We start from the raw sequence: 14,862 nt of genomic DNA on the forward strand, positions 1-14,862 counted from the left end.
CTGCATTATAGGCAGAGGAGCATCTACACACACTCTACTAGACCACAGAAAGAAGTTCAAAACATTCTCGAAAAATAAAGTTAAAAGGCTCATTTTTGTGCAATACATAAAATTCATGCACAGTTTTTTCATATCACTTATTGCCATGAATTTTTTTAAAGAATCCTCTTTTCAAATGAAGTAAATACTTAATAGCTGGCATTCTGAAGTTTCTCAGAAGGCTAACGGGCTAGCCTCCTTCATTTTTTGGTTAACAGTCTTTTCATCAGTCTTTTTCATGTTTTAACAGATTCTACCCCAGTTTTCCTTATTTCTATTTCTAGATTCTGTGCTTCTTGAAGGAACTTGAAGACAAGAAACTTGTAGACAAAATTGCCGAAAGCAACTCCTTCACTGTGTCCTGTGATTCCCTGACATGTGAGCACTTTGCTCAGACCTAAACAGCAGTTCTGATTGCCCCTTAAGACAGCACTCTGAGCAGCAGAAGGAGGGACAATCCTCTTCAGCAAGACTTCTCACCAGAGCTACTTCCATTCTGGTGTTTGTTTCTTCTTTAAAGATGTGTGTATTTATTTGAAAGTTATATTAAGAGAGGGAGAGACAGAGAGGTTTTCCATCCTGTACTTCAGTCCCCAGCTGGATGTAACAGACAGAGCTGCCCTAAGCTGATGCCAGGAGCTGGGAGCTTCATGGAGGCTCTCCCACATGGATACAGAGACCCAAACAATTGGGCTATCTTCCACTGCTTTTCCCAGGCCATCTGCAGGAAGCCAGATAGGAAATGGAGCAGCAACCAAATGGGATGCCACAGGCAATGACTTAATCCTGACACCACAATGCTAACCCCTAATTTATCCTTCATGGTCAGGTTAAAAACAGACTAAAGGAAACCTACCTCTTGGTGGCCACACATTTTCCTGTTAGTCTGCATTCACCGAACGTGTTCCATGCACTCAGTATTTATTAAGTCTGGGATAAAACAGAACCTGACCCAGGGTTTCGGAAATTACGACAGAAATGAGTTGCCTAGATTAGCTGCATAGGAAGGATGTTTACCAGACCAATTCTGTTGCAAATGCTGACAAAAAGGAATTCACTAAGCAGGACCACAGTCACATGGGAGACTAAAGAAAGAGGCCAGGAAACCTGTATCTGGAGGAGATCAGATGGCAGAAGCACCACCGCCAACCTCACAGAGGAGCCCAACTGGTTATGATTAACGATGTATACACATTGTTCAGTCAAGAGAGCTCAAGCCAGAGGCTTGCCCCTCAACACCACAGCATAAGGAAACCATTACAAAGAAACTCACCCATACACAGAAAAACATTCAAATCAACAGGAGGCCAGATGAAACCATTAACAACCATGCAAGATAAAACTAGTAGGTCACTTTTCAATTCTGCTACATACCAACAAAAGAAAATAAACTCCAGAAAATGCTCCCAGAAGACATGAGACATAGTCTTTTCATACTGATGGCTTTCTAACATTCTTAACTCAGCTAACTGCCACATTCATTTTTAAAAGATCGTCTTCACTCAATACAGTTTATATTTGTTATATCACTCAGATTATCCCTTAAAATTTTGAACAAATGTTCAGAATAACCAGGAATGTACTTCCGGTGCCTACTCCTCAAAACAGAGAATGTCTGGAGAGTGCAATGCTCTTCATAACATTTAATTCATATATGCTCTTTCCTGTTTGTGGACTCAGTTCAGTATATTCAATTTTGCCACAAGTATCCCCAAGTCCGTACACTCTTCTTGTTCCCAAGTCAAAAACTTGTTGCTGTTGCGAAGTTTTGTGTTGCCACATATCTGCCCTAGTAGGTACCACTAAACATACCATTTACTACACTGGTGGGCCTGTTGGAAAAAAAAAAAAACCTATGGGAGCTAAGTGCTGTGGCGCAACAGGTTAAGCTGTTATCTGCAATGGCGGCATCCTATGTGAACACCGTATCAAGGGCAGGCTGTCCCACTTCTGATCCAGCTCCCTGTGAACACCTTTGGAAAAGCAGCCGAAGATGGCTCAAGTGCTAAGACCTCCAAGCCCACATGCAGACCTGAAGAAGCTCCTGGGACCGGACTATCCTAGCTCCAGCCACTGCAGCCATTTGGGGAGTGAAGCAATGGATGGAAGATCTCCCTCCTACTCTCTGTAACTCTTTCCAATGAATAAACAAATTCATCTTTTAAAAAAAGGAAAAAAAAGAACATAAATAAATCGCACTGGAATTCAGGTAATCTTAAACTTGTTCCAGGATGTATCTACTTTTTTTAAAAAAGAAAAAATCTACTTTTTAAGAAAATCTAATACTGAAATTAAAAATTAGCCATTTTTAGAATGCACAATTAATAAAAATTCAAGTACTTAATATTCTTAATACATTTATAAGTCAATATGTATTTCTCAATTAAAAAATCTCCTACTTGAAACTGCATTTGTAAAGTTATTTATTCCAAGTAATAAACACATGCTTATACTTAGTACCTTTTGATAATAAATATGTAAGCACTTACTTCAGAAATGGTTTTAGTGGGCCCAGCGGCATGGCCTAACGGCTAAAGTCCTCACCTTAAACGCGCCAGGATCCCATATGAGCGCCAATTCTAATCCCGGCAGCTCCACTTCCCATCCAGCTCCCTGCTTGTGGCCTGGGAAAGCAGTGGAGGACAGCCCAATGCCTTGGGATCCTGCACCCACGTGGGAGACCTGAAGGAAGTTCCTGGCTCCTGGCTTCAGATAGGCATAGCACCAGCCGTTGCGGTCACTTGGGGAGTGAATCATCGGACAGAAGATCTTCCTTTCTGTCTCTCCTCCTCTATGTATATCTGATTTTGTAATAAAAATAAATGAATCTTAAAAAAAAAAAAGAAATAGTTTTAGTTTATGAACAAATAATAGATATACATCCTAGTCATTGTTTTCCAAAGATAATTCTAGGAACTTATGAAAAGAAAACTGCATAACAAATTTTAAAAAGCACTAGGATTACCATTTCACATTACTACTAAGTTACAAGATTAAATCTTGCTCTACCAAGAATCACAGTATCCTCCAAAATGCATTCTATCCTGTGCCATTCCAGGCAACCATTCAGCTCTTACCCTAACATCTAGAACTGCCTATCAGAGATGTTCAACGAGGGAAAAGTCAGTGAAATAAGATTTAGTTACACAAAACCATTATGCTCTTCCAAGATGCTAACAAACTAAAACAGCAAATACCAAAATCAAAAGTATTATTTTAAAAAAACAAGTATTAAGATTGTCATATAAATTGGTTAAGTTCTTATTGTTGCCCCACTTTCATAAAATGCATACAAGCAATATTTTACCGCAAAAAATCTTTATTTTATATAATATCCTTTCCATTGAATTTTTGTGGACAGTTATCATATAAATGTTGCCACAAGTTACTTCTATATTGAAAAACAGAACTTCCTGATTTACATAAACACTTCTACCAGGGAAGATTTAACATGGAGACACACTGTAACATCCACAATCTGATGCTCTGAAGACAGCAATCTCAGAGAAATGTATTTTTAATCACTTCTCATGTGCGTGATCTTCTGTAAAATACCTGTCAATAGTTTAGCAAGTCCTAAGTCTCCAAAAGAGATTTTCAAAAGCACAAATTTTTAAGAAGTATCCTCCATGTCCACATCTTCTTGTAACTGCTGTACCATTTTTTCTTCCAGCTGTTTGCCTTTAAATAAAAACAAAAATGTCATCAATTCAGTATGATGTGATTCTGCAAAATTTTTATCAGCACTTATTAAAGGAGCTTGAGCGCTTGGGAATATCAGTAACCATTTGCTAACAAACTCACAAATGCTAACAGGGAACATCATACAGCCCCACAGGTCTTAACTCAGAGGAAGCACTGCACAGACACTGCTTCATCTCACACTAGCAACCCTACTTTAAAACAGCAAAACAGAGGCTTGGAGACGAATTCCTCAGCAACTAATTCCAGTAAGTCTAAAAGCTGAAAGCTGAACTCCAGTCACATGGATTCAGGGTCCCATTACAAATGTTGCAAGATTTCTATTTTGTTTTAATACAAATAACCTAGGTAGGGCTTTCATACTTGACATGCAGATACAGAAACACAGTAAGGCGGAGGCAGAATTTCTCCACTTCAGTCATCTGCTTAAATAAATTCCAACCGACTGGACCTGAGGTCAACTAAGTAAGACTGGTGCTAACAAGCAACACATCAACTGCACTCACCAACAACTGTGCCAATCAGTGACCATGACAAAGACAAGTTAGAGAAGGCCTTAGTGTGAAGCAGCAGTCCTGAAGCATTCCTACCACAATCAGCTGCAAAGCTGATAATGCAATATGTTCATTTATATTAATATCTCCCAGTAATTCCAATACCACAGTATGACAGCCACTAGCAGAAAACATCAGCATTTTATCAAACAGGCATTGGGTAAAATTCTACTAAAAAATTACTACTCGAATCATTCTAACTTGGAGAGGTACTTTACAACAAACAGGATCATATGGAGAGAAAAACACCAAATACAGTAGATTCATTACCACCAGGAAGCATACTGAATAAATTTATAATTTTGTAAGCCAAGTCATGGCATAACATTTAAGTGAAAAATACCCTTAAGAAAGTCAACTCATATCCAATTGCAAACAAAAATGGAATATTTTCACCCCTCTTGCTGAAGCAGGCAACTCCTTTGCGGGACTTACCTGCAACAGGAGCCCGGATGAGGTGGATATTCTGCTTGACTTCTTTGATGTCCTGAACTTTCTGTAGTTCTTTATTTTTCTTCAATCTAGGATAGAACACATCAAAGCCCTGACATTACTCACAGTACAGCTGCAAAATTTCATGAATTAAATAAGCCACAGAGATGAGAAATGAGAAACATCTTTCCTCTGCGCCCTTACTTCCCCTTCCCTCCCTGACTGAGCAGCAACAGCAGCACCCAGTGAACAGCCTCTCCGTTGTCTCAAGTGATTCCCACTTCCATCTAAATGTAAAGTGAAATCACCTTTGGAATTCTTCCAGAATACATTTTCTAGCCTAACAACTCAAATTCAAAATTATTTTCTAATTCTCAATGATGGAAATTAGGATTCCTATACTACCAACTGCTCATTCACTGTATCCCATGTGGCTAGTCTGACACAAAATGGGGACTGAATGTATGCTTGCTGAGTACAAGAAGGATGTGACTGATTTTTAAAAATCAGCAAATCTCATCAAGATCAATATCTCTTATGTATACAGAATACACCATACAACCTCTAATTATTAAACTGTCTACAGATTTTCTCAATAATTAACACTATCTCTGTTTTATGTGGATTTTATCTTCCAGTAATTCTAACAGCACAGCAATCTAAGATATTAAAAACAACTCAAGGTAAAGAGCATTCACAAAATATCTTGCCCTGCACTCTATAAAAATGTCATGTAAGACAAAGGAAGCTGACAAACTGGCCAGATTACAAACGCCTGAAGACACAGCAGCAAAGAACAGTGCGTGTTCCAGGGTTTTCTATTGCTTTGAAGGACATGATTAGAACAAGTGGTGAAATATGAATGAGTTCTGTACATTATCAGCACTGTATCATGTTTATCTTTGGTAAATTGTGTTTACATATGAAACATTCCTATTCTCAAGATACAGACACTTAACTACACCTAGGAAGTATAGTTTAAAAGAACTATGTAGGAACTATAATTAGGAAGGTATATCTTCAACTTTCTATACATAGCAACAAGAATTATGCAAATGTGGTAAAATGCTAATATGTTTGCTTTATGCTATTCTTGCAAGCTTTTTGTAAACCTAAAGCTATGTCAAACTTAAAAACTTAAAAAAAACTAATCTCTTTATTTTCACAGAAGTTACTCTACAAATATTCATACCTGTTCATTATAAATTTAGCTTGGCGTTTCTGCTTTATCTCTTCAACTCTCTTCATTGCATCAACTAAAAAAAATTTCATCAAAATTAGCAAATATATGCACATGTAGGCAGTATGACTATAACCAACAAGTATATGAATAAGCACATCTTTAATATTCCACATAAAATGAATTTAACTGAAAGACATTTGCTGTCAAAACAACTTCTACCACTGAAGGCATGTGTTCCTAGGCTGACATCACTGTCAATCTTTCTTTTAAAAAGGATCATGGTCTAATTTTTATTTTACAAAAGCCTTCACTGCTGTTAAACTAAATTTCTACTTTAAACTAACCCGATGCCTTTCAAATTTAATTCTGCAGAGAACTGTGATAATGGGCAATTAACACCATGCCCAGCTGGGAATCTCTCTGAAGGACAGCATCTCTCTAATCATCAACACTTTGTCTTCAGGAGCTTGAGATACATTGGCCTGTGCTGACCACGGCAGAAAGGACCAATCAATGCTGCCACATTCTCAGCCACTAGACTCCAATTGTCTGGGAAACTGTCTACAGGAGCTGCAGCCATAAGAGAATTAAATCCAACTAAGCTCTAGAGCCTAGAACAATGTCAGCACTGTCCAATAAAAGACAAACCATACATATAAGCTTAAAATTTCTAGGAACTAAAAAGTAACAGGCATTTGTTATATTTACTAATAATTACATACAGTAATAACTATGTGATAAGTTTGGTGATACATTTTGTTGAACCCAATATATAAACAGTAGGTAGTGCTAATTAGGTATTTTATGTGCTATTCAGGTAATTTATATGTGCTTTCAAATTAAGTCTTCAAAATCCAACATCCATGTTGCATTAATAGCACATCTCAATTCAGATTAATTATGGTGAGCTATGACACACAGGAATTTCCTAGACAAGTAATATATATGTCTGGAACACCACTGAAAAACATTTCTAATTGTGTAAAACATTAGGAAACAATTTTAAGACTCTCATATCGTCTACCCAGCAAATCTTTCCAAAAGTCCATTTTTAGGGACCCAATACAAAACGGTACCAGAATCCTCTCAGGAAAAAAAAAGTCAACAGAGCACTGAAGATTCAGAATGTACAGCAAGAATCTCCTTAGCAAGAGTGGCTTTAAAATCAAATTAAGAAACCTATGATGTTATAAATTTCTTTGGAAATCCCTGAATTTGAATCAATGTTATTTCCTTAACTAAATAAACCCAGTAAAATCAACTGCTTTCCAGAAATTAACCTTTTTCAATTACCAAACAAAAAGGAAGTCTTTATTTATAAAAGGAAGGCAAGAGAATAAAGATGGCGGAAGAGGGGAGCAAAAAAAAAGGAAGGCAAAAGCAAGCAGGCACAGAGACAACAAGGGGAACACTTGAGGCTAAATGGAAAAGGCAACTCCAAATTCAGAAAGGCAAAGCTTTATAGGCATCAAATACTACTACAAAGATCCACTTTTTTTTCAATTTCTCCCCTACAGAATTGTGACTGACAGGGAACTGTGCTAAAAGTGGCACCCTGCCTATGATCCATTAGGAGGGTGACAAGGTTTGTACAATTGTACCCTCCTCACTCTCACACTCAACAACACTGGAAACACTGCACAGTGACAGCCATGCAGGAAAAGGCCTGGGGCGGGAGCAGCCTCAAGCAAACACAGGGAACTAGGTCAAGGGACTCAATCTGACAGCACATGGGACATTTTCCACTAAAATCCTTGCCTACTTCAGGAAGAAAAAAAAAAAAAAAGACAAAAGTTAGATATTATTGTTTTTAATTTCAGTAGTCTATAATTTCATTTTTACCTAAGTCAAACACTTAGAAGTTTCCTCACAAAATCTGACAATCACCTTCTGTTTGAACGCTTTAATTTTAAACAATAGAGGCCAGCACAGCCACAACAATGGCATCTCATTTAGGGGCCAACTCAATTCTGGCTGCTTCACTTTCTTAATACGCATTTATTTTCATTGGGAAGGCAGACTTATGAAGAGAGAAGGAGAGACAGAAAGATCTTCCATCCACTGGTTCTCTCTTCAAGTGGCTATAATGGCCAGAACTGTGCCAATCCAAAGCCAGCAGCTTCTTCTGGGTCTCCCATGTGGCTGCAGGGTTCCAAGGTTTCAGCCAGTCCTCCACTACTTTCTCAGGCTACAAGCTGACACCCGAATGGGGAGTGGAGCAGTTGGGACACAAACCTGCGTCCATATGGGATCCTGGCGCTCACAGGGCAAATATTCAGCTACTGAACCACTGCGCCAGGCCCCAGGCTGCTCCACTTTCAGTTCAGCTTCCTGCTAACGCATCTTAAAAAGGGTAGCAGGGCCTGGCACGGTGGCGCAAGTGGTTAAAGGTCCTCGCCTTGCACGCCCGGGATCCCATCTGGGCGCCGGTTCTAATCCCAGCAGCCCCGCTTCCCTTCCAGCTCCCTGCCTGTGGCCTGGGAAAGCAGCAGAGGACGGCCCAAAGCTTTGGGACCCTGCACCCGTGTGGGAGACCCGGAAGAGGCTCCTGGCTTCGGATTGGCATAGTATCGACCCGTTGCGCTCACTTGGGGAGTGAATCATTGGATGGAAGATCTTCCTCTCTGTCTCTCCTCTCTGTATATCCGCCTTTCCAATGAAAAAATAATAAAAATAAATCTTTTAAAAAAAAAAAAAAAAGGGTAGCAGAAGATGGCCCAAGTGTTTGGATGCCTACACCTCCATGGGAGACCCAGAGGAAGCTCTAAGACCCTGGTTTCACAGCGGTCTATCCCCAGCCGCTGAGGCCAGGTGGGAAGTGACCCAGAACATGGAAATGGAAGACCTGTCTGCCTTTCCTTCTCTTTCTGTAAATCTGATTTTCAAATAAATCTTTTTTTTTTTCAAAAAAATAACTAAATTTTATAAAGTGTACAGAATACTTACGCAGTTTATATATCTAAGCAGTCTAAACTTGAAAACTGCCTTTGATTTTGTGCATATTTCAGCCATTCTTGTGTTCTAATAACTATGTGGGGAACTTCAAACGCTATCAAGCTTAATAATGACATTCTTTTATGATACATCAGCCAACGCTAAGATGGATTTGGAATAGTTTTTAATAAAAGACACAAACACAACAGAACCACTGGGGGAAAAAAAGGACAGAAAAACAAAAATGAAGCAACAAAATCAAAAAATTTAAATAAACTGACATTTAAATTACAATAATATCTTGAATAGTCAAAAAACTTCCTGTTACTTACTAGTTTTATTCCATAACTCTCTCTGGTATTTGATAGGTTCATTTCTTCGTTTTTCAAATTCAAATGAATTATCCTGCAGGAGCAAACACAGGTCGGAGACGGGTATTTTAAGACAGGCACTTTTAAGACACTCTTCTTTTCACAAGAACTCTGGCAGACACAATGAAGACTCTCCTCAGAGCAATCGAAAAAGTGCAGGTCTCCAAACTTCTTCCCCATACACTCCCTGTACAAGACAGCCCTAGCGAAGGCATTACACACAGGGGGCTCTCAGAGTGGTCCCCTGAAAGAGCATGTCATACGGGAATTAACCAGAAACATGAAGCTTCCCCACCTTCCCACTTCAGATAAATGCACAGTCAGAAAATTTTATGAGCTTGAACCATTGGAAATTTCCATATTTTAACAGCTCAGAAAAGTCAAACATCAAGAATTTCCTATGATCAACCTAAATACTTGTTACAGCAAAAAGGTATGCTACAATGCATCTGCAAATACACATGGCGCTGCTCTCCAGGTACAAGCTCAGCCTGTACTTCAGTTCCCCCCCTCCAGGTGTTCATGCCACCTCTACCAGTTGGCATTCTGACAATTAACAATCAATGTGGATTCTTCTTTAGATACACAAAACCATTTTAGAGAGGCAACAGGTAGCTCTTGGCTTCCCAAATGATCTGGGGCCAGTATTGCGTCATGGCATGTTAAGCCACCATGCCTGTATTACCAGCATTCCTAAGGATGCTGGTTTTAGTTCCCTACTAATTTACCTGGGAAAGCGGTGAAAAATGGCCCCAGCCCCACATGACAGACCCAAAAGATGCTCTGGGGCTACCAGACCATTGCTGGTAGCAATGGACCATTGCTCCACTGCTCTCTCCCTCAAACCTGTCCCCTCTGTGCTGTCAGCATCACCTTGGGAGCTCGCCCCATCAAATCCCCTTACCCCTTGATTCCGCCTCCTCCTTACACCAGCACAAGTCCTTCTATGGAAATCTAGAACCTGATAAAGTCTATTACAGACCTTATCAAAAGCCCACACTACTATTTAGAAATCCTTCAAATAATTAACTTTATCTCAAAATCCTTGAGCACCAACTTCCAACTTGACCTCAATCCATTAAAATGACTTTGTTCTTTATTTACAAATGCTAAAAATAGTTTTTAGAGAATCTACTTTTAGAAGCTGGATTAGAAATGCTTTCCCTTTCCAAAATTCTACAGAACTAAGGTTTGCAGGATCACGGGACATCAAGGTTATTTCTACACTCAAACATAAACAGAGCACTCACCATCCTGCTATGGCAAGCCTTGTTTTGTTTAATTAGAACACACCACCTCTGCTCACCCAAACCAAGTGAATTCTCTGAAAACCCGGACAACTGCATTGCGAGCTGGGCACACTCACCACTGTCAGTTCCTTGCCGGCTGCTTTCCGGAACGCTTTGGTCCACCTGACCTTGCGAGGATTACGCTTCTTTTTAAAGTTTTTATGACATTTGGATTTACAGAATCTGAACACCTGCGAGAAAAGTAAAATATTGAAAAGTCAAAGTCAAAAACAAATTTTCTAACACAAGATATTACCCCACATGACAAAAATTCTAAAAAAAACAATGGCTCTAATTCACAAATCATTCTACTTATAACACCATTAGCAATGTGCGAAGACACATTAAATGGAGATTGAACTTTTTTTTATCAAATATCATCCCAACTACTTAAGAGCTCTGAAAATGTGTCTGAAAAGGCATTAGGCACAGCAGTTAAGATGTCATCTGAAATACCCAAGCCACATACTGAGAGTGCCTGAGTTCAATCCCAACTGCGTCCTGGTTCTAGCTCATGTGACTGCACACGCTGGGAGGCAGCAGGTGCAGCTGACGGCTCAAGTACTCAGGAGCTTGACTCTTAGGCTGAGGTCCTCGCCCCAGGCTTTGGCCTGGTCCAGCCACAGCAGAACATACACGTATGTCATCCGCCCTCCCCTCTTTACAATTCAAGTAATTTTTTTAAAAAAATCTATTAGCATTTTCATAGAGTAACATGAAAGTCACATAATGATACCAAATTTTTTAAATAAAAGCATTCATGTTAAGTTCCTTCTTAATTCAGGCTAGTTTTCAAAACTCATTTTCTATATGCCTCAATGAGCATGTAACTTCGAAACAACTATTTTGAAATCTCTTTCAATTATTTTCACCCTTCTTAAAAGCACAGAATAACCCAAAAAGCAACTATAACTGACAAGAGATTTAGTTCCTAAAATATTTATTCAAGTATACCAGCAAAAGCTACTTTAATTCTTCGCCCATCATTGCACAAAATGTGACTCTTTCATAGTGCTAATTTACAACTTGATGTCTCAGTGTGTTTATGAAATGGCTTATTAAGACTCGTAACTTTAAAGTGCACCATTTTACTTGGTAATGTTGTAGAACACATGGCAATTTATGAATGTTACTGGGAGAAATATGAAGAAAGAAAGCAATCCTTTGAAGTTTATGGACCTTGGTAAAGAAAATTAAGTTGAATTATCATACTTAGAAGGTGTGACCCATAAAGGAAATAGGCTGAAATGACAGTGCGAGGGTATTATAGACGATGACAGTGCCTGGGACACCAATATGGCACACTGCAGTGCTGGGCTGTGGGTCTGGCTGCCCCTCCTCACCCCCTCACCCCCAGTCCAGCTATCCAGCTACCACACACCTGGGAAGACTCCGTGGACCAAGACACTCCCCTGAGAGGCTAGATGGAGCTCGCTGTTCCTGGCTTCAACTCACAGGCTCTCACTCTCATACTCTCTCCCAATCCCACTCCCTGCTAAAGTGCCTGGGAAAGCAGCTCAAGATAACCCAGGTACTTGGGCCCCTGCCACCTGTATGGGAAACCCATATGGAGCTCCTGGCTGCTTCTCCTGGCCAGGTCCAGTCCTGCCCACTGCAGCCACTGGGTGAACGGACAAGCCTAAAGCAGGTATTCCTCCCTGTAATTCTGCCTTTCAAATAAATAAGTAAACCTTTAAAAGAAAACTGAACAGAGTAAACACTTCAAACTAAGCAAGCCTCTATATACAGCACAGATCAAAACTCTTTGCTTTACATGTACTTGTGCTACAGGGAACTTCAGGCAGATCACAACATACAGACCAGATTCTCCAAGCAAGGTCAACCCTGAGAAATGTAAGCGACAACAGTTCTATGTCCCTGAACTAGAAAACACAAGAACCACTGAAACCTCCTACAGTAAACCACTGAAATGGATTTTCAGTATAAAATACAATTATCTTATAAAGCCTCCAACAGTTAATATATACTAACTACCCCCCACACATACACACACAGAGCTGAAGTCTAGTCAGAGCTGAGCTTGTCCTGGGTCTTTTCAATTCCAAACAAGAGTCAACAAGAAGTCTAGCTGACTCCACATCCAGGAAGCACGAGATGAGAAGAGCGGCATAAGGTCTAAGGAGGGAAGCCTGTGAGGATGTTGGTCACCACAGACGATGAAGGGGGTTGTACCAGAAGATGCGCAGTACCCACCACATGCCTGATGCCGTGCCAGGTGCTGAGGAATAGTGAAATCACAGCACCCAGGCTAAGCTTAGGCTAGCAATGCCAGTTCTGCTGCTCAAACAACAAAGATCAGAATTAGACTTGGATATAAACGAATGTAAAAGCTACATACACTAACACAGAAACATGAAAAGGTGCTTCCTGTCCGAGGACAAGTAAGGGATGAATTATGTGGCATGTAAGGCTCAGAGGGGCAAGTTTCCTCCTGGCTAATCTCCCACCATCCCTATCGTCAACGGGCAAATAAGTCATCTACCCACTCAAGCCTCAAAGTTCTTCAAATCCTTCTGCTAATATGATAATCTTATTAAGCCTCAATAAGCTTGTATTTTTCCTATCTGCAAAATGTCAAAATATGGAAGTACTACAAAAAAATTCACGACAAAATCTGAAGATTATTTTATGCAAAAGATGTTTGCAAACTTCTCACCAGATACATCGTTGCTCATGAAGACCCCTTGTAACATGCAGATTTCATCTTCCAACAAAATAAATCTTTTGGTTCCATTTCCACAAACTTACTGAAACAACGTCATTAGCATCAGCACTAATTCCACTCTGAAAAGTGAGATACTTCTAGGAAAGCCAGTCCAACGAGCTATCACACGGTCAGAGGATAGCACAGCGGAAATCACAGGCAGAAACAGCAGCCTCCTCCCTGAGGCAGAACCCAGAGGACTGGACCGCTGGAGACAAAGACTAAGATGCTCAGGGTGGCCTTCAGCAATCGCATTAGGAGAAAGAGAAAAAGCTCCATCCCCAGGACCACTGCCCCCAGGCCCACTGTCGGTCCAACCAGGAGCTTGCCACGCAGTGGAGAGTTCCCAATGGGAGCTAAGGACTGGCAGAGGAGACATCCAACAGTGGAGGAAACATGTTTGTACTTTTGGCTAGTGCTACCAGGCGAGGCTCCAGCCCTTCGCATCACTCTGCACTTCCATTCTGCCTATCAGCGCAGACCCCACGGTGCTTGCGACCAGCGGGTCTACACCCCACAGACCCCATGGTGCCCATGACCAGCGGGTCTACTACCCACAGCTCCACACGGTGCGCATGTCCAACAGGTCTACACCCCACAGACCCCACAGTGCCCGTGACCAGTGGGTCTACACACAGTGCTGTGACCAGCGGGTCTACACCCCACAGACTCCCACAGTGCCCGTGACCAGTGGGTCTACACCCCGCAGACTCCACAGTGCCGTGACCAGCGGGTCTACACCCCACAGACCCCACAGTGCCCGTCGTGACCAGTGGCCCTCCCTTCTGACCCCAGCCCCTCAGCGCGCCCACGACGCCGGCAGAGAAGCCCATCGAACCAAAGGCGGCCCGGAGCCGCCCAGCACCGAGCCGCAGCGCCTCCCGAACCGCGCGGGCCTCGGACGCCTCACCTTGCAGTCGTTGCGGACGAACATCATGCCGTGGCCCGGGTAGATGGGCCCCGAACAGAAATAACACTTCTCGATACGCATTTTGAGCCCGCGTGGGAATCCACGGGCCAGACACTGAGCCGGAGAGGAAGTGGTGTAATGCCGTTACCGGAAGCGCTTCTCCGCGATGCCCCGCCCCTCCGCTCCTAAACCGGAAAACACAAGCGCCTTCCGCCTGCGGCCGGCCCCAGAAGATTGGATCCGACCGTGAGCGCGCCCCGGAGGCCGGGCGGGCAACTGCGCTACCACTCGCGCAGGCGCGGAGCCGCGGACCGCGTGGGAGTGCGGTGGGATCCGGTGGGCCACGAGGGACCAGGCTTCGGTCGCCGTTTGCTGATGTGCTTTTTTAGCTCACCTTGGCCTTGAGCTTCGCCGCGGAGGGTCTCCACACCGGGAGACTTCCTGTCTTCAGGGACTCTTTTTCTCAGTGCCTGCCCTCGACTAACCCCCAGTTGTGGTCCCAAAAGACACTGTTGTCCCAAAGAGAAGCTGCTACCCAAGCTTGCTGTGAACGCCCGGGTCGCTGAGGCACACGTTTGATGTATATGGATGTTTATATAATCTATACTAAATCATCTTTTACATTCCCACCACTTGTAAGTTTATATATTAACACACAAAATCCATCTAGGAAAAACATTTTGACAGGGAACTATAGCGACCCTCCCTGCACCAAACAGGTCG

At 41.8% G+C, this 14,862-nt stretch overlaps 1 protein-coding gene across 2 annotated transcripts; it reads right to left on the reverse strand.

Moving 5' to 3' along the window:
* Positions 1 to 3,349: 3,349 nt before the first annotated feature.
* On the reverse strand, positions 3,350 to 14,305 carry RSL24D1 (ribosomal L24 domain containing 1). Of its 2 annotated transcripts, XM_040969415.1 has the most exons (7): positions 14,140 to 14,285; positions 10,582 to 10,695; positions 9,177 to 9,249; positions 5,920 to 5,983; positions 4,727 to 4,816; positions 4,692 to 4,693; positions 3,350 to 3,720 (listed from the first exon to the last, which is right to left on the reverse strand). In XM_040969415.1, exons 1-7 carry the CDS (start codon positions 14,218 to 14,220, stop codon positions 3,653 to 3,655), a joined length of 492 nt encoding a protein of 163 aa, XP_040825349.1. In that variant the 5' UTR covers positions 14,221 to 14,285; the 3' UTR covers positions 3,350 to 3,652. The 2 variants fall into 2 exon arrangements, with proteins under 2 accessions (XP_040825349.1, XP_040825348.1); XM_040969414.1 differs by lacking the exon at positions 4,692 to 4,693 and having other exon boundaries at positions 4,731 to 4,816; positions 14,140 to 14,305.
* Positions 14,306 to 14,862: the final 557 nt, after the last annotated feature.

This window comes from Ochotona curzoniae, unplaced genomic scaffold (genome assembly GCF_017591425.1).
Source record: "Ochotona curzoniae isolate NIBS_2020 unplaced genomic scaffold, NIBS_Ocur_1.0 scaffold_4701, whole genome shotgun sequence".
Lineage (NCBI taxonomy): Eukaryota > Metazoa > Chordata > Mammalia > Lagomorpha > Ochotonidae > Ochotona > Ochotona curzoniae.